The 25455-nt window shown below is 38.1% G+C and overlaps 2 protein-coding genes and 1 long non-coding RNA gene across 3 annotated transcripts in view; 1 reads left to right on the top strand and 2 right to left on the bottom strand.

Moving 5' to 3' along the window:
- Positions 1-852: 852 nt before the first annotated feature.
- Positions 853-12392, bottom strand: LOC101742103 (formin-binding protein 4). Its single transcript, XM_012691195.3, has 10 exons — positions 11380-12392; positions 10245-10379; positions 9432-9606; positions 8647-8926; positions 7062-7868; positions 6276-6424; positions 4562-4685; positions 3833-3928; positions 2502-2759; positions 853-1477 (listed from the first exon to the last, which is right to left on the bottom strand). The coding sequence occupies exons 1-10, from the start codon at positions 11558-11560 to the stop codon at positions 1382-1384; spliced, it is 2301 nt and encodes a 766-aa protein (XP_012546649.1). The 5' UTR covers positions 11561-12392; the 3' UTR covers positions 853-1381.
- Positions 12393-13381: 989 nt separating this feature from the next.
- Positions 13382-25455, bottom strand: part of LOC101740411 (uncharacterized) — a 58476-nt gene continuing 46402 nt past the window's right edge. Inside the window, exons 3-5 of the mRNA XM_004927092.5 lie at positions 20431-20581; positions 17513-17634; positions 13382-16359 (exon numbers count right to left, since the gene is read on the bottom strand). Coding sequence (XP_004927149.1) covers positions 15253-16359; positions 17513-17634; positions 20431-20581 — 1380 coding nt within the window. The 3' untranslated portion in view covers positions 13382-15252. The remainder of the gene's footprint in view (positions 16360-17512; positions 17635-20430; positions 20582-25455) is intronic.
- LOC134201056 (uncharacterized) lies at positions 18087-18594 on the top strand. The gene is made up of 2 exons (XR_009976216.1): positions 18087-18197; positions 18303-18594. It is a non-coding gene; the product is annotated as an uncharacterized LOC134201056 (long non-coding RNA).

Below are 25455 nucleotides of genomic sequence, written 5' to 3'. Positions count from 1 at the left end.
CGTTAAAAAACGCACACTAAGTACACAGAACTCACTCAAGGCACTTATGTGATTCCGAAATGTTAAGTGAACGAACCCCCACGCCGCACGAGATCATTGCACCCGGCGGATCAAATAATTACCGTCTTCCATTGCGCGCAGCACAAAAATAAATCATTAGTAAAATATCTGCTAGGATTTTATGTTTTTCTGAAACGCTCATGCCACTGCGTAGGTAAAAGCGACAATGGCCGCAATTGTTCTGTTGATCTTGTTAATGTCAGTGACCAACAGCGACCATTCACCATAAGTTCGGCTAACTCTTCGTAAAATCTTCGTAAGCAGTAAAAAATCTGATTTTTTAAATGTAGGAATATACTAAAATCTGCTGAATCACAAATGGGACTAAAACAAACAATCGTCTTTTAATTTTTAATTAGCTATTGCATAGCTTTTATTGCGAGCTTTGAGCACGGCGACCGAATCAAGAAATTCCGTTACGAAAATAAAGCCTAACACCCCCACTCCGCCTACCATGTAGCTCGCGTTCAACACATTCACACGTTGCGCATGTGTAGTGTTTGTGAATAAGCGCGCGGCGTGACGTCACACTGCATGCGCATCATAAAAATCTGCCCATCTCTCTCTCGCGCGGTCTAGCTCATGAGTGTGAAGGGGACAGGTAATGTTTACTTTTGTTAATGTTTATAAATATAGCGTGGTTTTATTATTGTTTTAATATTAAATTATTATTGCCTAATTCTACTTGCAAAAGTTGATAAAAAATGCTATGCAATAGCTTTACCGCGGCAGTCCCCGAGGGCCACACGTGCTTTTTGTTTTAAAAATCACAAAGGAGACTAAAACGAACAATCCTCTTTAAATTTTTTATTTCGTTTTAAAAAACTATAATTTATTATGTACACAATTATTACAATAACTTGGAACATTTTCTTAAACACAGTCTCGACTTGAATCATCAATTTTATATTCTCACAACTTACGTTTATAAATATTCGTTTAAATCACGGACCCTTTGTTTGGGTCCCACATTCCTGAGGCGGTGCGGGGATTTTTATATTCGATTTCAAAAATATATATTCGTAACGGGAACGTCACACCTCCGCCAGCCGCCGCTGACTGCAAGCCCTCGACCTTATTTTTACCTGATTGTTCCAAGAGTTATCAATGTTATTCTTGACTGCGAGCACTCCGGCACCGGATCTGCCCACAACACCCCCGGAAATGCCATGGAAGAGTCTCATCCGAGGTCATGAAGGGCCTCATCCGAGGTCATGAAGCTTGCACCTATCATGCCAGGGCGGGGCTGAGGCGCCGGGTGCGGGCCGGACACACTAAGTGTAGTGTAGAGTGTGCGGGCGGGCTCTGTGAGCGCGGACGTCTAGTCGGAATGTATCTGGTCGGCGACCTGCTGCCACTTGGCGACCAGGCTCGACACGGTCCTCTGTTTCATGCCGATCGACGATGATATTTTTACCTGCGAATAACAGACTGAATTAATCTAAGGTAAAAATAGGTTTATTACAGGCGGTAGGACGTCTTGTGAGTCCGCGCGGGTAGGTACCACCATCCTGAATATTTCTGCCGTGAAACAGTAATGCGTTTCGGTTTAAAGGGTGGGGCAGACGTTGTACTGTTAAAACTGAGACCTTAGGTGGCGGTATTTACGTTGTAGATGTCTATGGGCTCCGGTAATCACTTCACACTAGGTGGAGGTCGTGAGTTGGTCTACCCAACAAAGCGATAAAAAAATCGATATTTTTTTTGTCAAACGATCATTGTTGTTTACGGCTAGCGCGCTGACAATGATAGAGTCAGCGCCGCGACACCTCCGAAGATCCTCGTTAGGCTTAGTGGGAGACATTAACATTATAACAAGGTTGAGTTCCAGGGTTAGGGGGGCGGATTGCACCCTGACGAGAAGAGCACAGGGGGGCGGGGGGCGGGGTCGTCTGTCCACGCGGCCGACAGATCGTCACTAGTACCAGGCGCATCAACACGAGCAAGAACACAGTGAACCATAACTTACACTAGTTCAGTATCGAAGGTTTTTAATACGCTTTTATTAGCTTCAGACGTATGTATTTTAGTATGTAACGGAATCTTTGAACATGATTTTGACACTCTTCAAAACGTCGAATTAACTCGAAATTTGGTATACTTATTAAGGACTTTTATTGTAAAAAAATCGTGGGGCGCATGGTATCAGTCGCTATAAATATTTTATGAACAGATATGAGTAGAAGAGTTGTGATAATATCCTGAAAAGCACCCCACGCTTTTTTAATAATAAAAGCAATTTTCCTTACACTATTTTAAATCCAAATTTATTAAAATTTATTTTCTATTTTTTATTTGGATTTTCTATAAAAGCGTATTTTGTTAGTTTTTTTAAACTATTATTTATTAAATTTTACTTAAGCACATTGTTGATGCCCACGGGCAATGGTTCGACATCAGACAGGTCGCAAGTTCGTTAAGCACCGAAAGAAAAAACTCACTTTAGATTTCTTCTTGGTAGCTTTGGTTTCTCTCTCCCGGTCGGCGTCACGCGGCGCCCGGGGCGGCTCTGGGGAGGCGGGCGCGGAGACGGGCGCGGAGGCGGGGGCGGAAGCGGGCGCGGAGGCGGGGGCGGAGGCGGACGCGGAGAGGGGCGCGGGTGCGGGCGGGGGGGCGGCGCGCGGCGGCTCGTGCTTCTCTAGCTCGGCGATGTCGTTGTAGAATGACGTCAGCTCGTCGCCGATCTCGCGTTTCTCTTCCTGAGCGAAACAAAACACACATGTACTTGTTCCTTCCGGGGGACCGGGATCAAGTATCGTGTGACGTCATCAAATATAACCCTCTGAAGTTAGTTAGCGTTTCATAAGGTAACGACCAATGCAAGGAGTATTTTGTTCACAATCTAAAATTGACAATGTTATAGACTGCTGGACAACTAGTAGAGTCCGGTCCTGAGTTCTTCAGTTTTTTTTTTATTTTTTATTTTGAGTACTGACCAGAAACATTTGGATTGGGTTTGCAGTGTCGTACATCTCAAAGGACAGAAAACAGAGTAGCACCAATCGAGATTTTTAAGCTGTAATATAGAACTTTGAGGTTTTATTATATTATCAAATAAATTAAGGAATTTCCCATTGTCAATAGGGAATCCCACCTTCAAAGACTATAAAAGCATCGGTTGGTCTCGAACGACTAGAAACTTTAGGAGTTTTAGCAGAATTAATTACTTCCAGTGAATTTACATATTCAATATTCGTTTTAAAGGTAAGAATTGGGCATGTTTTTTTTTTAATAAAAATGTTATGTCGTTTTATATGTATATACAGTACAAATATTATATGAATATACAGTACAAATTAAGATTTATCCATCACCGCTATTTCAGCGCGAGACATAGCGAAGTGTTGCTTGTAGACATTCTCCCTTATCCACAATTTAAAAAAAAAATCGACGAAGGATTCCCTGACAAAATTAATTGACCTTTTGACGGCCGCGTAGGTCATCGGTGCCCTACGCGGCGCACTGAAGTAATTATGTCGATTTCTCTCTTCGATCTTCTTACTAAGGCGCCGGAATATCTAGTAGACTCTGGGAAATATGAATCCGAAGATACTGAGAATGAATTGTATTTCTAAGAGAACTAAAAGGCTAAATCATTCATTAACAAACAAAAGAAAGCAAAGTCAGTCCAGAAGCCTTAGTAACAGAAATCGACTTAATAACTTTATTGCGCCGCGTAGGAGGGCATCATTGACCCACATGGCAGTCAAAGGGATAAAGGGTAAAAATGTGTGTTGAGTTCGGTATGCAGTGTCGGTGCACGTGTACTCACAGCGAGCGCGGGGTGCTCGTCGCAGCCGGGCGGGGGCGGGTCGGGCCAGCGCGGGGGCGGGGGCGGGGCCGGCGGGCTGCGGGGGGGCGCGCTCTCCTGCGGGACACACGCGCTCAGTGCGGCTGCTTCTGTCTACTACCCACTTACACCAGCCATTGTACCAAAGGAATTGGGATCGGTCTTAGATTGGTAGACACCGACACGTCTATGAACGACGGTAACCACTACCATTACCATTGAGCCAATTTTTTGTATCTATGATATCGACAGCACAATTTGAAGACTCAAGAAGCTTATTTATGTCATGGATAAAATATTCGTTATTTTTTAGGCTTCAGGTACGAGATGTTGACCTAAATTTTCAAGTATATCTACGTAAATACTCTTCTTACTACTACTGGTGGTAGGACCTCTTGTGAGTCCGCGCGGGTACCACCCTGCCTTTTCTGCCGTGAAGCAGTAATGCGTTTCGGTTTGAAGGGTGGGGCAGCCGTTGTAACTATACTGAGACTTAAAACTCATAACTCAAGGTGGGTGGCGGAATTTACGTTGTAGATGTCTATGAGCTCCGATAACCACTAGAGACCAGGTCGGCTGTGAACTCGTCCACCCAACTATGCAATAAAATTAAATAAAAAGCTCTTTTAGAGATGTTTCATATTCGATGTCGCACTTCGTTCTTGTCTCGCAAACGCGTTGTCGGACAACTTGTTAGATGGGGCTGGTTACCTTTCCTTCGAATCCGGGGTGCGGAGGCGTGGTAGAGATGTCCATGTCGGTGGTGGCCACGGCGGGGTACTCCCACTGTACCAGACCGTCCGAGTCGCGGACGTACCGGTACCGACCCTCGGCCCTGCGTGCACAGACAACGACAACCATACAAACACGTGTCATTCGTTACACGGAACTTGATGATTTTCAAAAGTCAACTCATAACTTAGCAACTTATACCTTCAAATACGCGGCTCGATTATTTAATTTTTACATAAAACACAATATCACTATTCGTATGCAGAAAAATCGATTGCAGATTAATCGATTTAAACGTCCGAGTATCGATATGATAATCGATTTCGTGGTATCGATACACGATTGTAATACTTGACAGTCCCCTTGGCGGCATGCCGAGCTACCCGTTGCGCGTCTGGAAACTTCTGAAAAAGATCAAAGCGCATTTATCTCGAATATAAACAATAATCGATTTAATTAAAAGCGTGTGTTCTCTCACCAGTTCACGGGCGCAGCGCCTCCGAGATATCTCGCTCCCGAGTGTTCGGTCTTCCATCTTCGTTCTTACAGCTAAATGTTAGACTGTGTATGGGTTTTTGCTCAATCTTTCATGGGTTAATTTGTATTTCTTGTTTTTATTAAAGAAACTTCAATGAACGGTTCCATAAATTTTATTATTCTATAATTAATATCACAGTTTGCATCACAGAGTTTTAGCTTCGAGAGTTTATATATCGAAATACTTTGAATAAAACGACTCGATATATTAATAAAACGACTAGATATATTTATTACGTATGACATCTAAATATGTGTTAAATAAGATGTGTTCAAAAATATAAGTTTCTATTGTTTATTCAAAATATTTCTCGCGAACCAACCACAGTAGTTAACAAGTTGTTGAAGATCTGAGGTCAGTATACGCGGACTCAATGATCGAGAACAGACCGTGTCCCGAGAGAAGGGGCCGCGGACCGACCCTAGCTCCAGCGGACGTCGCGCTTGCAACGAATGGGATTCTTTAATTGTGTATCTAGTTTAGTGAGACAATGGACCACAGCGAATAGGGCAAGTTACAGTTTCAAAATTACACGAGTGAGACGATTTCGTTAGAATTAGCTTAGGTTAGTGATCCGTCATTGGGAGAGAGCCTCGGCCGAGCACCGCCGGGAGGGGGAGGGTGTCGGACGCGAGAGCTACGCGTCGACGAGGGGGGGTCAGGCGTGGAGCCGCGTGCCGACGGGAGGGGGTCAGGTGTGGAGCCGCGTGCCGACGGGAGGGGGTCAGGCGTGGAGCCGCGTGCCGACGGGAGGGGGTCAGGCGCACGGCCGGGCCGCTATATTAATCTTTATGCTACAGACGATAAAACTACGTTTCGACTTCTATTATGAAATGACGTCATTTTCTTGAAATTTTGTAAATCACCATTTGTGGCGAGATATTGTAAATGTAATGAATTAGGACATTCAATTATCAAAGTACACTGATCTCACGACACTCTAACGGCGTTCCGAGATTGAGTGCAAAATTCACATAAGGGGGGGTAAAGAGAACATAGTGTGACAATATTTGTGATAATGTTTTTAAAATTCAATAATTCACTATCAACACTTCTTTAGCACAGTAAAAGTCTATCCTTTCCGGAGCCGACAGGTGTATAGAGCACATGAAGAGACACGGGGGCGCGGCGGGGGGGAGAGTGCGGGGGCGGTACCTCAGGAAGTCGCAGGTCCAGCCGGGCGGCGCCTCGTGCGTCCGCAGCGCCCGCGCCGCGCCCTGCAGCCACGCGCGCCAGTACCGCGCCGCCGCGCCGCCCGCGCCCCGCTCCGCGCCCCTCTCCGCGCCCCGCACCGCACGCAGCGTCTGCCACACCCACCAGACACATCGCGAGTCATATAAAATTTAAAATATTGGAAATAATATCATAACAAAAAAACTTCTTCAGCTATTTGAGTGTGGTAAACTTAATTGAAGTTGAATTAAAAACATCGAATTCGACGGAGAAAAATACACTGATATATATATGACTTAATATCATCCTAGATGTCGCTTTAACCAGATAGCCTTTTACCCCTCGATATTATAACCCACACCGAATTTTGCTAATCAAATACTTTTAAATAAAATAGGCTTATCTAAAATTTGTGTGCATTTAAAGGAACTAATGAACAAACAGACATAAATTGGGGACCAGGGACATGAACAAGTACTACTATTCCAAATTTTTTTTTTGTTGTTTAGATGGGTGGACGAGCTCACAGCCCACCTGGTGTTAAGTGGTTACTGGAGCCCATAGACATCCACAACGTAAATGCGCCACCCACCTTGAGATATAAGTTCTAAGGTCTCAAGAATAGTTACAACGGCTGCCCCACCCTTCAAACTGAAACGCATTACTGCTTCACGGCAGAAATAGGCAGGATGGTGGTACCCACCCGCGCGGACTCACAAGAAGTCCTACCACCAAATGTCTACATATCACACTAAGAGCACCGCTCACCTGCATCTGTATGAACATCTCCTGAATGGGTGTGACTGTGTTCGTCTCGAGTTGATTTAAATACTTTAACTTGGCTACGACCAATTCTTCTAAATCGTCAACATCATCTTCCTGCTTCTCTTCATTAAGAGTTTCACCTTTTGTGAAAGTCAAACCATTCCCATATGAAATGGTAGTTTTGGGACAGTCATCCTCCATTGGTTCTTGTGTGAAGCCGAGTCCGGTTCTTTCACTAGAAAAACCTTCAATGAACTGTGAATATTTCGTGGTATATGAAGGTGTTTCGGTTTTACTTCGATCAGGCAACACAGAGTTTGATATTCGAAGCTTTTTCCTTACAACCTCTTTGGTCTCACTTAAATCACTTAAATATATATTTGAACTTTTTTCTGGAGGAGATGCTGATCTTTCTGGTTTCTCGACTTCAGCATTGTTAGGTATATCTTTGTTGGAAACGTCATCATCAATGTTCTTCGCACTGGGGAATAAAGTTTTGTGTTCAGACAAGTCTCTGTGCGGGGAGCTAGTTTGGCTTCCTGGTTTACTATTGCCTTCTTCAATAGTCTCAATTTTCTTAGTTTTGACTTTGGGTAGTTCTGTCTTTTCGATTTCACTAAGTAAATCATCTATACTGTCGTTTGGAGGATTGGTATTATCTATGGCTTCTTCGTGTTTGTCTTCAATGATTTCTTGAAGTTCAGGAGGTATGTCGCCTCCCAACTTCTCCAATATCTTGGCTTTGTCTTTCAACTTTTTCAATAAATCACTTTCTTCTTGTTTGTCTCCTGTTTTTGTTGCAAGTTTTTCCTGGAGAATTTTAACTTACTTTAAGTTCATTGTCATTAGTGATTTTTAAGTTCGAAATTCATTGATATCATCAGATTGAAAACTTAGACTTCATAAAGTTTCATACATGTTCAGTTTTGTTGAAAATTTATATTATATAGCAACACTAATGAAAAGATAATCAAAAGTTTACGAGTTATTACAATAATTTAAGAATAAATTTGTTGAAATTTACTGACATATTTTACATGTAAATTAAACAAGAAAAACTATCAGAATGACCATAAAAAAAATAATTAGGCAAAATATTTTATAAATTTCCAACGCAATAGAACAGTTGTAACTTTTATCAGGCGCAGAATTTCATCATTTAAATGAATGGTAAGTAATTTCAAGTATTTTTTGACACAAAGATGTTTTAATTAATATTTTTTGCACAGAAACATTCTACTCAAAGCGGGATTGGAAATAATGAGAATTCCCACCTGCATGGACAACAGGTCGATTTGCAGATACCAACTTGATATCAAGGTAGAAACGAGATATTTGCTAAATAAATCAAGGGTTGGCAATTTTTTAACAACTAAGAGCAGTATAATATCAATACTTTGAAAAGAAATAAATCTATTTCAGCTCTATGGACGGAGTTGAGTTAAACTTTTATAACATATGTATGTATTCAACAACCTCTAAAATTATATGGTAACCGAACTTTGTAGAATGTTTGTTACAAGTTACTACAATATTGAAAGAGGTACAATGCAGAAACTCTGGGAGATTATACATTTTTAATTCTTACCTCCTCTCCTGTTGACCTACTCCCCTCTTTGACTTTGGGACTACCAGTAATCACATAGTCGGTAGGCATTTCTGGGCCTATTGGCACAGTATAATTCTGTTTTGGAGGTAAGCTTGGTCCGTATTCGATTGGTGGCTCTTTTTCTTTCATTTTAGGCTTCTTAGCTGGCACTTTTGGTTTCAATGTTGGCTTTGGTGGTGGAGGAGCTTTGACAGGACTTTCAGATTCATCATTGGATTCAGAATCAGAATGATAGTACGAAGTTATAAGTTCTATTTTCCTGTGAAGTAAATGAACTATTAAGATAGCATATGCAAAGATATTATCCCTAATTCAATTGATATATTAAAGGATGCTTAAACTTGACAATGTCATAAAATTGATGAACTCAACAATCGATTGAACTCAACAATGATTGATTGAACTCAACAATAAAAAAATAGGTATGTAGATTTTAATAAATAAATAGTCCCTATTGAAATTGTATGTCACTCCTTTTTCACTGTGAATGTTCTTTCTGTCATTGTTAATCTAAAAGAGATCACTCACAGATCACTGAAAACATTATGTTAGTCAAGTTGGTACTTCTGGCAGAGTGTTCTTTTACATTATCAACTTGTTATATATTGTGGGCAATAAATTGTAATTAATGAACAACTTTTCAGCACAAACAGGTACATAACGGCATACAGAACATGCTGTCATGTATATTTTAGTTACAAATTGGTCACAGCTCCATATAAAAACTAGATGCTACTGAATTAAAATTCATAAAGAATACTCACTCATCCTCATCACTAATTCTTCTCTTATATCCTGATTTATTCTTTACATTTAATTTTTTCTTTACATTATCATTTGTTGTTCCTATCGCAGGGGGCTGAGTTTGTGATTTAGTCTGTTGTTCCGCCAATACTTGCTGGTACATTTGCCATTCTGCTGCTGATACTTGCGATGAACCTAGAGTATTAAACATGTTTTTTTTTTTTTCATGTCTTCATGGCTTAACTTTTTATTTGTCACTACCATGTATGTAACTTGAAGACCAAATAAATTCAGAAAGTATGCTGCATGAACGTCAGTGTGCAGTATGTGATTAAAGATATCTTAGAAATATATGGGTTTCTATAAGAACTAGCTTTAAATTTTCAATTGAATGTAACATTCAACAAATAATGATTTAAGATGTTATGTATTTCTGTAAATATTTCCTTTTTTTATTGCTTATTTGGATGGACGAGCTCACGGCCCACCTAGTGTTAAGTGGTTACTGGAGCCTACAACGTAAATGCCGCCACCAACCTTGATATATGAGTTCTAAGGTCTCAGTATAGTTACAACGGCTACCCCACCCTTCAAACCAAAACGCATTACTGCTTTACATCTGAAATAGGCAGAGTGATGGTACTTACTCGTGCGGACTCACAAGAGGTCCTACCACCAGTAAAATGAGATTCTGTAAGAATTCGATTTTTTTATTCGAAGTTTCTGTATGGGTATCTATAAGAACAACTTTCAATTTTCAGTTAGAAGAATGTAACACTCAACAAATAACAATTCGAGATGTTATGTATTTCTGTAAGTATTTCATTACAAACCTCCCATGTTCAACTGTTGTTGAGCAATCTTCAAAGCCAATAAGTACTCTGGAGGTGCTTCCCAAGTAACCGCATTAGTCTGTTGGTTCCAGTAGTATGTAAAGCCACTGGCTTCGTCATAGCACGCTGACCAAGCTGAAGGGTATATATAATAAATCATACATTAAAGAAACTAGTAAAATGAATAAATACAAACCATAATTATATATTCTTAATTACATCTTTAAGGAGGAAGACTATAATGAAGAGTAATTTATAATTGTTACTTATTAAAATTCCTATTACCATATTAATAGAATACTAAGAAATTGCTTTTAATTTTTTTTTTTATTTATTCAATATTATTTTTAATTACTTATATTAATTAGATTTAAAAAATCAAAACTATTTATATATATAAGGAACACTACCAATTACCAATTAAAAAACAAAATGTAGTTTATCAAGCTCTATTCTTCCATTACTCATTTGTGAACACAAACAAGAAATAAAGCATGATGATGATTTCCCATCTGCCAAATATTAATTATGCTAATCTATTAATATCAAACAAGATTTTACAGTACACAGAGAATTTTTAACTAGTATCTGTCAAACAGAGAATATTCCCTAAAATAACTAGAGAATGAAACAGAAGCAAACACAACAGATGTTAAAAGCTTGCAAACAGTTTTCAGTATGAAGAGCGAGAGGTGGCAGCGGATTAAAATAGATTATTAAAAAAATTAGACAATTCAAATCCACTTAAAATGGCACAAGATCATTGAAATCAAATAGACTAAAAAATATCTTGTGGATACAGTTCAATAGTTTAGGCTTAGATTAACAATTCCATTTGGAATGTGAATATAAGATGTGGTGGTGGCTGTAACTCTCAAAATAAAAATGATAGCACAAAAACATGGCAAGAACTCAAAAGAAAAACTGAAAACATAATAACATGTACACATTCAATCTACTACATGTGCCAGGATGCTACACCAAGGAAACGATATTCAATTAAGTATAATCGTTTAACAATCTATATGATGATAATCTCAATATAATAATATCTTACTATTAGATTAAAAACAAATATTTTCCTCTTAGCTTGTTTTTACAGGTAAAATTTAAGACATAGCAATTAAAAACTTACGGCAATGTGATATCGGGGCTCTGTGGATTCCGGAGCGGGCTGCTTCCGACGGTTGAGTTTTTATTGGGGCTTTAACTCCAGAAGGAATCACAGCTACCGATTGCATTGACGTATCATCACCTTCTTCTTCAGAATCATCATAATTCCCGATCAAGCCGGCCAAAGGGTTTATTTTACTCATTACTAAGTTTTGCAGATAAGATTCAACAATTTATTTTGTTTTTTAATCTAAGTTATCAAATTTTACGGTCATAACCACGTTTTGAACGATTGTGTCAATTTTTTATTTAATTTGTCATTACATTACATTAGCCATTGAGTAGGGATGCGTCGACCATTTGAGACTGAATAATCGATTCTTCGACTTTTATCAACAAATATCGATTCTCAAATCGATACTAACCTATGAATCAATGATGGAAATTTATGGTTTTACTGTTTTAGTGTTTTGATAGCTTCTTGCTTGATAGCTTGATAGATCCTTCTAATCATTCTCAGCGCTCAGTACTACAAACACTCACGCTACCAGTAATCAAAGCACAGGTTAATATCCTTATAGAATTAATAGAACGTGAGACCTAAGGTCAAAACCTTCTAAGATTATCTATTAAGGAAGTGACAGTGTGAACTTTAACTGCAATTGAATGGCGGAATCGTGAGCAGTGAAGCAATGAATTGTTTTAATTTGTTAATTTAGTGATTCTGCAGGCATAGACTTTTAATAACAGTGCTTTAGTAACTTCTTAATATCTATGAAAGTGCATAAATAAGGGAAAAAGAAACAGTCGCCGATCGTGACTATTCAGGTTTTTCCAAAAAGTCCACTAAAGTCTTTGTAAATAACAACCATTTTACGGATAATTTATTTCATTTTATGTCGTTTCAATTCATTTACTTTGCATCCTAATTGACAATTTCAAATAGATCAACTTCACCTCATTTCATCAATATAATCTTTCACTTATTAAATTATTTTTCACAAAAAGAATATGTACAAAGCTTTATGGAACACTACTGAATTTTGACAGACTACATTCTTTCAAGTGTCACTGTCATTAACATTAACCTGTACCTACCGTACATAATCCATTTATGATAAATTGAAATAAGTAGATTTTGGTGCCCTACCGCATAGCTACCTAGATATGGGTACGGTACTTATTTTCAAACGTTCAGAAATATTAAAAATGTGTTATTTTATCCTTTAGGGCATATTATGACAGAACTGGCAACTTCTAATGGCTCCTCTTCACAATCGGCCATGATGGGCAGCAAATGATTGTCTGGTGATAGGACCTTTTGTGAGTCCGCGCGGGTAGGTACTACCACCCTGCCTATTTCTGCCGTGAAGCAGTAATGCGTTTCGGTTTGAAGGGTGGGGCAGCCATTATAACTATACTAAGACCATAAAACTTATATCTCAAGATGGGTGGCGCACTTACGTCGTAGATGTCTATGGGCTCCACTAACCATATAACACCAGGTGGGCTGTGAGCTCGTCCACCCATCAGCAATAAAAAAATTTAAAAAAATTGTATCATAATGACAGTAGGTGACATTTCCAAAGTTGCGGCAAACGACAACTTTATAAAATCAGTGTAGCAAATTTTAAAAATCTTCATATCGTTTACTTGGCAAATTTGAAGCACGAACTCGTCTTAGATTTCACATAATATCTAAATCACATCATCTTTGCACATAACAATATACTTACTTCCTATTAAAGTATAAATTCTACAAATACACTCATACTCAAAAATATTTAAAATAAAATGAGCCAAGAACGTTTATCGATAAAACCTACTAACATTAAAATCTTCTGGGCAGCACTAAAACCGCCATGTTTTGTGGCCAGATGACGTCACAGTGGCACGAATTTTTGTTGACGTTTCATTTCCTTAAGTTTCCTACTTCAGTGATGAGGTGACGACCCGTGAGCAACCGTGGAACCGCGGAAATCTAAACTTGGAGTAAAATATAATTAATAAGAAAAAAAAACTTCTAAAGTTAACATTTTATTCGTATAAAAATATAATTATAGTAATAACATATAAAATATTAAATTATTATTATCGACAAATTAGCTTCTAAATAAATCTATTTAGTAAATTATCACGCAAAATTAAAAGTTAGACTGCATTGAACAAAGGAACACCTCAGAATATCTGATACATTGATTTTTGAGACATGAAACCCAATGTTTGCTTAACATGTATCCACGTGTAGAATTTTCTTTTACTTCCAATGAAAGCTAGAGAGATATATGTGATATTTGTCCGGTATTCGTATTATTCACTCTGCATCGTAACGTGTCTGATATTTTGGGTCAATTTTGGGGAATATATTAATTACATTTAACTTTTATAGAATCATATTGTATCAATTTCAATGTATGGGTTCTAAAATACCCAAAGTCGACTGTTGTGACTAAGTTTTTTTTTATATTTATTATATCTGCTATTATAATGCTTTAGAAATAATTACTTACTAATGCACAAACTATGACATTAACCCTAGTTACAATCGCCTGTTAATACTCTAAGTACTTCATATTTTATATTAAATGAAATATCTATGGCTATATTATTCGTTTACTATAAAAAACGGCGGTGTTCCGTATCACGATGGCAACGCTATAAAATTATTAAAGGTATTGGTTTTTATAGTGCCTAAGCATTACATTTTATAATAATAACTGTATGTCTGCAAATCTTTTGCTCTGAAAATTATTTAAAAAAAAAAATTAACTCGCTCTTTGCAATTCGCATTTTTATTTAATTCTTACAGTGATTGTTTTTAAGATGTTTTAGAAAAGTTTATAAGTGTGGAAAATTCAAAAGTGGAAAAGCGAAAAAAAAACCTGGAAATGCCTTTTAGAGTTTTTTTTTTCAGTTTTATAAAATTATATCATTTTATGAACAGTTTTATTTCGCTGTTGTTTAAGGTCTCAGTTTTAAAACATTGCAAGCAATGTATGTAGATTTGAACAACGAAGAGAAGATTGTATAACAAACAAGATCTGGCTTTAGGTTTGTCCAAAACGACAAATTAAACAAAAAATGCCTTGTTCGGACTAGGCGAGTATTTTAGTCGAGTACCGAGTAATTTAGTAGATAAATGTGTCTGAACACCAAAAATTTAGTCGAGTGGACTAGTAAATAATTTAGTCAAGTCAATCCATTTTGTTCTATTTTTTCGGGCGAGTAGCGCCTCCCACCACGCGTCCTTGCTCACTGGCTCACTGACTAAACAAGTCCGAACCTGTTGATTAGTCGAGTTCATTAATGGCACTTCTCAAATGGGTATATTTGCGCTGAATTTGAGTGTGTATTTTTTCGTTAACAGAAAATTCACACAACTTTCGGACATTCTCAAACTATCGAAGTATTCTTTAGGATCTCTTCCAATGCTAATTCCTTCAGAAGACATTTAGTAGCTCCTAGTTTATCTCTTCTATCGATCCATTTTCGTACCCATAACTTATTTTTCTTAATCACAGAAATTTCCTCATCCACCTCTTCTAAAATAGCCATTCCTATTAGCTTAATCAGTTTATCCACTCTATTGCGTTGCGGCCTGTTCATCTTGCAAAACACCACTCACTTGTGTACTCTACTGGACCGTAATGCGAACGATTTCTGTGCAGTAGCGAGTAGTTTAGCCTCGAAATTACTCGGTACTCGATTATAATACTCACCTAGTCCGAACAAGGCTTTATAATTTATGTCATTCCATTATTTTTAAATTTGTAACAAAAAAATCCATTGATGACAGAAATGTTGAATACATATTTAATTTTGTTATTATATTCATTATATAAAATTCCTTAAAACATACTTAAATTTATTTTAGACTAATAAAATATTGTTATGGTTACCGCTTGACAATACATGGCTCACACGACCCTGGCTTAAGATAGGCAGGATGGCATTGTGGACATTTTGGGTTCTCACCGTAGCTTGACCTTCCTGGTCTGGACACCTGCACCTGGAACGAGGTCTGCGCATCATCAGACTCATACCCTGGGTGAGGACCATCCAACGGGAATACATAATCAGGAACATAATACGAACTGATGTTGTACTCCACATTTCTAGGCTTAGGGGTGGCATCCTCAGCTTTGATGGTAGTCCTCCTTGCAGTACTGAAAGGACTTTTACCGGTTTTGGGAGATTTAGTAGGTAGCGCTGTCGAATTCGTGATATTACCTTCCTTTGGAGGGAGTAAACCGAATGCGGGAACTGCCCATTTCCATTCATAGTAAATCGGCGGTCCCATTGTAGTCGAGTCCAGTGGAGATTGAGAGTAATCCTTTTTCGGTGGAAGCAACACCTGTTCCGGCTTAGGAACCTTGCTCTTGACTCCAGAATCTCCTTCGGTGTTATTCTCTGTTGGATTAGGTTTCGTATTAACACTGTCAAACCTAGTTCCTTCCCTAAACTTTTTGTCATTATCTGTTTTGAAATCGTTCAGCTTGTTACCGAAGCTTTTGTTCTTTTTTGGCGTACGTTCGTCTTCGGAACTGACCTGGCCTTCCGAACTCACTTGGCCTTCGGGTAAGTGTTTGTTCAGATCAATGATCTCAGACTGTGTGATTGCTGTTTTGATAGAATCAGGCGAATTAGGATCGAAGCGCTTTATGAATTGGTAAACGGAGCTCTGAGTTGTAGTCGCATCGTCTTCGGCTTCAGTAGTAGAAGGCAGCAGTGGAGGCATTAATTCGCGTTCTGGTTGATTTCCTTTATTTTTTAGCGAAGTGTCTCTACTTTCTGGTTGTGGTCGAATAGTTGGACCCGGTTCTTGCGAAGCGGCACCAGCGAGACTGTCAATGTTGTTGATCTGGACATTGGGTCTTCGTTTTCGGGTCGACCAGGACGTAGGTGGTCTGTAGTTCTGCTTCGCGCTGTCGAGGATGTTGTCTTCGTCGCCCGATATGGTGTCCGCAACGCCAACAATGTCGTTGTCAGGGTGCAATAGGAACTGCAATACCAGAATAGTTATTCATTGTAAAATATATTAATACTAGGGTTTTGCCCGCGACTTTTTCGCGAATTTATAATACTTAGAAGGTGAAATTTTTTTTTTTTAATAATAGAATGTTAAGGACCCATTTAAGGTACCAAAATCACGCTTTTTAAACGACTTCAAAAGAAGGGATTATCAATTTGACCACAATTTTTTTTAGTCATTTATGTTCACCGATTACTCGAGAAAGCTTAAACCAATTCTGATAATTGTTTTTTCAGTGGTTTTGTTCGTTGGATCCGTGGGATCCTGGAGAAATCGAGAAAAATCTACAATTTTCAAAGCCTATCTTGATTTGAGTGTTTCTTGTTATTCTTCTTATTCTGTGCCGCCGCGCACCGGCCGGCTGGCGCCTTGTAGGTACCTACATTATTATTACGCGCTTGATCATTATTTTGCTGCGATGTTATTTTAAAACTGCGATATGTTTTAGGACACTTATTGAAATGAAATGATATCAAGGGCAAATTTCTTTTAAATTAAATACTTGTAACGAATAACGTATTTATTTGGATATGAATAAATATCATCTTTACAAAAACAACTTCACAAATAATGCTTTATTTTAGAACAAATTGGGGTAGCCTAAAAAACGTTATAGTGAACCAACCAATATAGACTTTATTAATATTATTAATATGCTAATACTTTTTTGTTAGAACTTTTAAAGGGGATCAATTCTGTTAAATATTAATTTAGCGAAGCTAACCGTTTCCGCAGCGCACGCAGCGGAAGCTCTCAAAAGTGAAAAAATACAGATTTTGAAACATTGTTAATTAGTACTCCCCCTGAATTAGTCTTAGCGTGATGTTATATAGCCTATAGCCTTACTCATTAAATGGGCTATCTAACACTGAAATATTTTTTCAAATCGGATCCGTAGTTCCTGAGATTAGCACGTTTAACCAAACAAACAAACTCTTCAGCTTTATAATATAACTTTAAATAGTATAGATTGCGATATGTGTGTGTGTGTTTTTAGTGCAAATATTTTCGTCTAGGTACTCATACAGCTTTTCAAGCTTTCGATAAATTTTAATAAATTGATTAGGTATTATTATAATAATATTAAGTATAAATTATATTATAGTTACTTTCATACTGATACCTTTGATTCTGCTTCTTTTAATCCATCGTAATATTTACTGGTGAGTGGTACGGAGAGTATGTCGGGTCTGGGAGTACGTTGGCTCATCTCCTCGTCTGAGACAAATGGTTTGTCGCGTTGGCCTAGAAAAAAATTTATAGCACCTTAAAATTTATGAGCGAATTTTTTATTTAATTGGTTGATAGAAACAACAACAACAAAATATTTGGTTATATCAATCAATCTCAAAATATAAACGACAAACATTTCATTTATGGGCTTGTACTAATTGACCAACTAAGGTTCCTAAATTACCGTTTGGGCTGTATGAATGCGATCTAAAATATCACCACTCTATTTCTTTCGGTAACTAAGGTAGGTACGTTTCCAACTAGCAAAGGGAAATTGCACAGCCTCACCATATAACGAACAGTAGCAGACTTGCTTGTAGACTGGACACATTGTTACTGTTTTCATTAGATTTAATACAATAACTAATTGTAAAAGTTGATTAAACCTCTTTAATGTGCCTTCAAAGATGAAAGCTATGTGCAGAACTATAAGTCATTCTCTCGCAAGCTAAATCCTATAGATACATTTGTTATTATTTTTATTGTCGCTTTTCATGTGTCTTTCCTGTTTCATCCAGTTTCAAATCACAATGATGCTAAAAATGTTTATTACTTCAAAATGATTCCCACAAAATGTAATTTTCGCCCAAAACAAAAAAATTAAGACCGTTCTAATGTTTCAATGCATTTATAAGCTTGATTAGTTCCATTTAACGATTATTTTTTCGTGCATCTTACAGGTTTCCAGCTTCACTGCTTCCTTAACTAATTCGTAACATATTATGTCGACAGCATCGTTGTTTTTCATTTCGGATAATACCGGGGCAACAAAAAGTTTGACCAAGAATGAAGATCGTGTTTTCATGGGCCATTTATTGTATTGTGTACCGACTGTACCCTCCTTCAAATCAGAACCCATACGTTCTTAGCCATCGAAAACAGGCAGAGAGGTGTTGAGATAATGATGTTGGAGAAGAAGACGAAATAACCCTTGATTTAAAATATTAGTAATTAAAAATTGCTAAATACTGACTGAATGTTTCAAAGATAATTTATAACGACTTTTGGAAGTGAAACTTCTTTAGGCGCATTGAGAGGATATTTTATTCGCGACAGATTCGTTGCGGGTCGAGAGGAAAGATACAATTTAGGAATAACGAGAGTGAGAAAATAGACAGAGCGAACCACTCGATCATGGAGAGAGGGAAAGGACAAAGCTTTTCTTTTTCCCTACCTATGCTGATAGCCTTGAGAGGCTATTTCAGTTTCTCCTTGACGTGTAGGTGAGCTCATGGGGCTCAAACCGGGAGTGTTGCCAACACTGGTCCTAGCAATAGCAGTGCTTCACAGAATCTACCACCGGATCGAAAACGTGACCCAGTGAGAAGATCCGGCAAGAAACTCAGTGGGCTGTGTCTATGGGTTAATTCAGTCGCCGCATTCTTCGTCGTAATCGACGAGTTGCTCGGTGCAAATCGGTGCTTGAGGGATCGAAAAGCACCGAAAGTGAATCCGGGGATTCGCGTTGCTCCTTCGCAGTCGGATAAGTAATTAGCGGCGGGTTCGACGAGGATGGTGACCGAAAGGACAAAGCGAGCTAAGTCGTTTTTCTTATACACAGCATTCCATCTTCCATTAGAAATTTTATGTAAGGGTGAAAAATGAAGAAAACCAAAATACTACACACCGTGAAAGAACTGAAACTTCACTTACGTGAAAGAAGTGAAGTTTCACTTCTTTCACGTAAACTAAGCTGCACGCGCACCATTTTTTAAATTCTTTTTTGTTGCTAATTCACAACGCTTCATAATATTGTGGTTCATCGTAACAGGGTCAGACACATCTTCACTTCCTAATATACTACCGGTAATTAACAACGCATTGTGCATGCGTTTAATTTGTTTTATTTGTACAACGTTTCCTGGTTCGAGGAGGCTGTGCGTTTCTAGATAATTATTGATGTAACAAATTGTTGAGAACGTACAAAAAAGCGTTGTAATCGTTATTTTACAGTCGCAGTTTCGTTGTGTTTTAAGCGGAAGCTATTTATTTCACTTAAACAGCTCGTCGATTCGTGTTTGATCTAAAGTCTGTTAGGCCAATGGGCTTTTTAAGTCCCGGTGCTAGAATTGCCCTACGAGTAAGACACGGGACAATGCGGAAAACCGTAATGGCGCCACAAGCCCCATTTTGACTTTTGATGGTTACAACAAAGCCAAGATCTTTCACCGCGCAAGGGAAGTTTCTCGACAAACCGACGGCACAAATGTTGTTCGGGATTTTTATATGTGCAAGTTTAATAACTTAGACATCTACAACGTAAATGCCGCCTCCCACTTTGAGACATGAGTTCTAAGATCTCACTTTTAACAGTACAACGGTTGCCTCGCCCTTTAAACCGAAACACATTACTGCTTTACGGCAGAAATAGGCAGGGTGGTGGTAACTACCCTTGCTGACTCACAAGTTGTCCTACCAGCAGTAATTACGCAAATTATAATTTTGCGGCTTCGATTTTTATTACACGATGTTATTCCTTCACCGTGGGAGTCAACCGTGAGCATTTGTTAAGTAAGTATTTCATTTAAAAAATTGGAACCTGCCGGCGGGATTCGAACACCGGTTCCTCGCTACATACAAATACACCGGACGTCTTATTCTTTAGGCCACGGCAAAATGTTGTTCGCGACTTATATATATGCAAGCTTCACTGGAAAATGTCGTTAGCGAAATTAAAGCACCTGTCACAAATGTCTTGTGTTCGATGATAGCACCCGCCACAGACTATCCGTTGCATCTAGGTATACAGTTTACATAACAGACACACTTGAGTGTCCACAGCAAGAATGAAGATCTGATTTTACTTACCAATCAACAGATTAGCGTCATAGTCCCTTTCAGCCATGGAGCAGTTGACCATGTACCAGTGGTCGCAAACCAGCATTCTCTGCTGAAATAGGGTGGTCTTTGGACAGGAGTAGCTGAAGCGCCGACCCAGACCGTCACACATGTGGTAAACCTGGAATACATGAGGAAATTTTACAAACGGATCGTGTAAAAGATTCTTTGACATTTAAATTTTGTAATGCTTAATGCGACAAACACAATATATACTAATATATAAATCTACAGTGGTTTTTACGGATGTTCCGTTATAACTACTGAACCATGCATCCGATTGACTTGAAACTTGGTATCCATGTAGAAAATACATGTACTTAATGGATAGGCCAATATTTATATGAGTGTTGGACTCCCTAATAATAATGACAATAAATAATAATGTTAATTTTAAATGCCCAGCGAAGCAGGCGGGTCGGGTAATTTACAATAAAGTGTTATTGTGTTTAATAATCTTGGGTAAAAAAACCATCACCATAAAAATTAACGCCGCGGAATAATTATGATCTCAATGGATTTGCGGATCAGGACTTAGTGGATCTTCTGCTTTTTTTGGAGTTTACTCCTTTAGAATCGATTTACATATATAGGCCCGGGGTATGAAAATTATGGGGACCAAAATCGTACTAGCATGTCACACGAAATGCGTTATGCGCCTGATTGGCTCCTGATTGCGTGATGCGTGCGCGCGCCAATCAAAATCGTACTAGCATGTCACACGAAATGCGTTATGCGCCTGATTGGCTCCTGATTGCGTGATGCGTGCGCGCGCCAATCAAAATCGTACTAGCATGTCACACGAAATGCGTTATGCGCCTGATTGGCTCCTGATTGCGTGATGCGTGCGCGCGCCAATCAGGAGCCAACGCGCGGCCGCGTTATTGCAGGTGACGCCGGGCTGCTGCGCCGGCAGTCCGCCACAAAGCCTCGTACTGATCGCGCGTTTCTCTCATTATTGTATTTTCATATATTTGTTAGTCGTTTGTTTTGTGTCTCGTTAATTTGTTAATAATCTGTAGTGTATCGTGTTGTCGTAATATAGAACTATTTCTCGTATTGTTTCGTTTAATTTTTTTATATCCAGTAAACTCCAGTCGTGCGTCGGAGCGGACACACACACTTTTTTTATTTATTGCTTAGATGGGTGGACGAGCTCACAGCCCACCTGGTGTTAAGTGGTTACTGGAGCCCATAGACATCTACAGCGTAGACGCGCCACCCACCTTGAGATACAAGTTCTAAAGTCTCAGTATACTTACAACGGCTGCCCCACCCTTCAAACCGAAACGCATTACTGCTTCACGCCAGAAATAGGCAGGGCGGTGGTACCTATCCGCGCGGACTCACAAGTGGTCCTACCACCAGTAATAGCTTCTCCTCCGTTATTCTAGGAATCCAACTCTAACAGGTGTTTCGATAGTAGTTTCTTCTATTCTAAAACAGAAAACGCTCAAGTATCATCTTCTTCTTTGTCAACCGATTTAATCTAGTATCTAAGACTAAAGTACTTATAAAACAATTTTTGATGAAGTCGTTTTTTTTTCAATAACGGAACAAAAAAATGTTCTCTATAAAATGACTCTTAAAGCTAAGGTCGAATATCGATCATTACAAACTTTAAATAAATTACAAGTTCTTAAAACGACTCTTGCAGAAGTCTCGTCACATTTTGAATAGCCTGTTTTGATAGGAAACGATTCTAGCAAGTACGTACTAATTAACATAAAATTAACACTGTTGTAACAAAAGTGATGTGCTACTGACGTTCATAATATAATTAATAGCAATTATCGTGAATGTTTTCGTTACACAAGATGGATGGACTTGTCAAAGGCGCTGGACCATACTGAACGCAAGGCCGCTTATTTTTAATGTGGCTAGAATGAAAAAAGTAAATCTTTTAGGGGACTGTTTTTTTTCTTCTTTTTATTGTCCTTGTAGGCAGACGAGCATACGGCCCACGTGATGGTGAGTGGTTACCGTCGCCCATGCACTTCAGCAATGCCAGGGGCAGAGCCAAGCCGCTGCCTACCGCAAAGTTTGTCCTAAAAATGTTAAAACTATACTTTATCTTTAAAACGTGGTATACCGAAAAGATTAAAACTAAAATACATGTAGGATTAAAAAATCTATTAAGAAACGCTGTAATGCTTCCAATTAATTATTACCAAACAGATAGCACAATATGGAAATGAGGCTTGGACATGTCCTCTTATTATTACTATTGGCATATTGTATGTAATGTTTTAATAATTTATAATGAAATTCTCAAGATCGCCGAGTTTATTTTACCGATTTATCTCATATCTGGCTCGAACCGGCGGTAGTTGTCAGCGTTGACAACATTCAACAAGTATGATGATGTTCAAATTGACATAAATTTTACTCAAATCGATTTAACTTTTAATCGATTCGCTCCATCAGCTGCATTGGAAAAGGTATTCAACTTAAGTGGCTTACATGTATAGCGCATTCGTTGAAGAGATATAGATAGAAAACCAGCTTTTCTGAAATTCACGATCAGAACGAGAAGTGTGAATACGCATTTTCTGGTCATATGTTACGCTTACATATCTACAGTATCTAAAAAGTCCAGTTCATTGCCTAAACACAATCAGAATCCATTGGATTCGGATGCGATCTTATCCCAGTCTCCGGCTCCATGCTCTCACCGGGTCGTGAGATCTACAGTTTCTACAAGAGTGCACTGGGAAAGTCGATCGTCGCTCAACACGACAGGCAAATGATTCATTTAACTCTTGAGAGCCGAGTGTGTAGCATCGACAGGCCGCCGGTAACTAAACGATTGACCAGCCTCCTGGTACATCCTAATACATATTACAGAATTTGGCGTTTCACGCTTCGACACTCTGATGGTACGCAAAGTATACGGTCATAACGAAAGGTCATAATAGTACAAAGGCATCTACTCATTAATTCAATTTGCGATTTCGCTGCGTATCAATCGCCTCTATCCCATGTTCTGCAAGCGATGTAATTTATACGGATATAGTGTTCGCTCACGCGGCCCATACATACATTAACTCTCTCCAGGTCATCCAATCCCGTTTTTGCGAGATAGCCATCGGAGCACCGTGGTGTTTGAGGAATGTAGGTCTTCACGACGAGATTCAGTTAGAATTGATACGTATAACTAATATAAATAATTATAAACTATAATGTCCTAAGAACATTTAATCGGATCCTCTCAATTCACACACAGGTTCTTTAAGGCTCTCGAAGAATCGGTCACCGTACTCAAATTACTCAGCTGGTCGCAATTCCGATCCGGTGGCAGATTCCGCACAGCACTGCTGTTCCGAGAACTGGTGTTAGAAACTTCTCCCAAATAAAGCCCCGTGAGCGCACCTATCCGTCCGTGTGTAGTTGAATTAGCCCCATAGGCTAGCAACGTTAGGCAAGAGAAAAATACACAAAATACTCGATTACCATGCAGAGAGCGCGTCGCCCGCTCAGCTCACTCAAAATCATTTTTTTAGTTACCGTACAATGGGGTAAATAGGGACAAAATCGACCTTCAGATTGAATTTTAAAATAGTTCCAATTAAATAGTCACTGCTCAACCAAAGAAATAAGTTGAGTCTTGAACGTACCTAGGTGATAAAAACCGTTACATTATTTTAATTATTCATTTTAAAGAAATAATCGGTAAAATAATGGCCGTCCCAATTTACCCAGCGTCCGGGGTAAATTGACACGGTTAAGGGTTAAATTGGGATTGTCAACTCGCAGTACTGCGATATATAGGTAGGTGCCATATAATTATTTATATGGACCGAAATGATGAATACAATCCATAATTTAAGCACAATACACAACATAGTGTAAATTAAGCTGGTTTCTATTCCGAAGCGATGTGACGTGAATGATAATCAACAATACAATGATCAAAAAAAGTATGTGCATGTTATATTTTAGAAAATTATTATTTAATTTCCTTAAAAATCACAACTCTGAAACAAAATCATAAAATAGAATAAAAAATAGAAAACAAAAGGACTGGAAATGCATTAATACAATTTTATTTAATCAACATTTTCAAAATGATCTTTGAGCAATAGTAAGATAAATAATAATAAGTGAATAAGATAAAAAAACAGCTTTATCTAATTACTGCCAATAATAACAAAAATAAAAGAAATTCTTTCTAAGCTAAATAACTAAATTCAATTAATTCACTCACTCATAATTGGATATCTCGGATTTTTAATTAATGTTACATTTAAAATCTGAGGCCTGTTTTTATTTGTGTGTGTTCGTTGTGAATGTTAACAAAATCATGATTCGACGCGTGAATAGATTCTGAAATAACAAAAGTTTTGATTCCTTTGAGTTCTTTTAACTTTTAATTTTTTTTATTGCTATAAAGAACATACGACCGGGCAGATATTACAAGGTAAATGTCGCGAAAAAAAGTAATTATATATATACTTTTCTTTTACCTATAATACTTACATAAACTAACTGATAAACACATTAACCTTCTTTACATCACGCAATTAAGTGATAGTATAGGCTAAAAAATCTATTATAAGATATCAGTGACAACCCTAACAAGCCATCCCTATTTTGTCTTTTGGCGTTCCAATTTTGTGTTTTCTCGTCCCTAATTTTTCCAGTCTCGTTCCAAATTTCCCTACATACGTCCCAATTTTCCCCAAAAAGAAAGGAAAAAATATACATTTTTTATTTTGTCGAAATATTGTATTTAAAATAAGAATATTGCAACTTACCGTTTGTTGTGGTATTTCCAGGTGTATTAGAAACTTATATAAACTGTGATCTTATTGAAAAAACAACGATAATATTACTTTTTTTAAAAGTTCATTAAGCTGTTTTAAAACGCACTTTTCAACCACTATTTTAAATTTAATTTGACGAATTTTTGGGACCAACTTAACTCATATTTAGTACTTCCATAGTTAACTTGTTTTTTCTTCTATACATTGATAAATATTACCTTAAAGAAAA

The sequence above is a fragment of the Bombyx mori genome, chromosome 23, assembly GCF_030269925.1.
Source record: "Bombyx mori chromosome 23, ASM3026992v2".
NCBI lineage: Eukaryota > Metazoa > Arthropoda > Insecta > Lepidoptera > Bombycidae > Bombyx > Bombyx mori.
This window is presented reverse-complemented; position numbering and strand designations above follow the sequence as displayed.

Excerpts from the sequence above, each read along its gene's own strand:
- LOC101742103 (XM_012691195.3), bottom strand. The coding sequence starts at position 11,560 with ATGAGTAAAATAAACCCTTTGGCCGGCTTGATCGGGAATTATGATGAT. Across the intron at positions 6,425-7,061 it reads AGATGTTCATACAGATGCAG|ACGCTGCGTGCGGTGCGGGG; the intron begins GTGAGCGGTGCT and ends TGGGTGTGGCAG. Across the intron at positions 2,760-3,832 it reads ACGAGCACCCCGCGCTCGCT|GAAGAGAAACGCGAGATCGG; the intron begins GTGAGTACACGT and ends TGTTTCGCTCAG.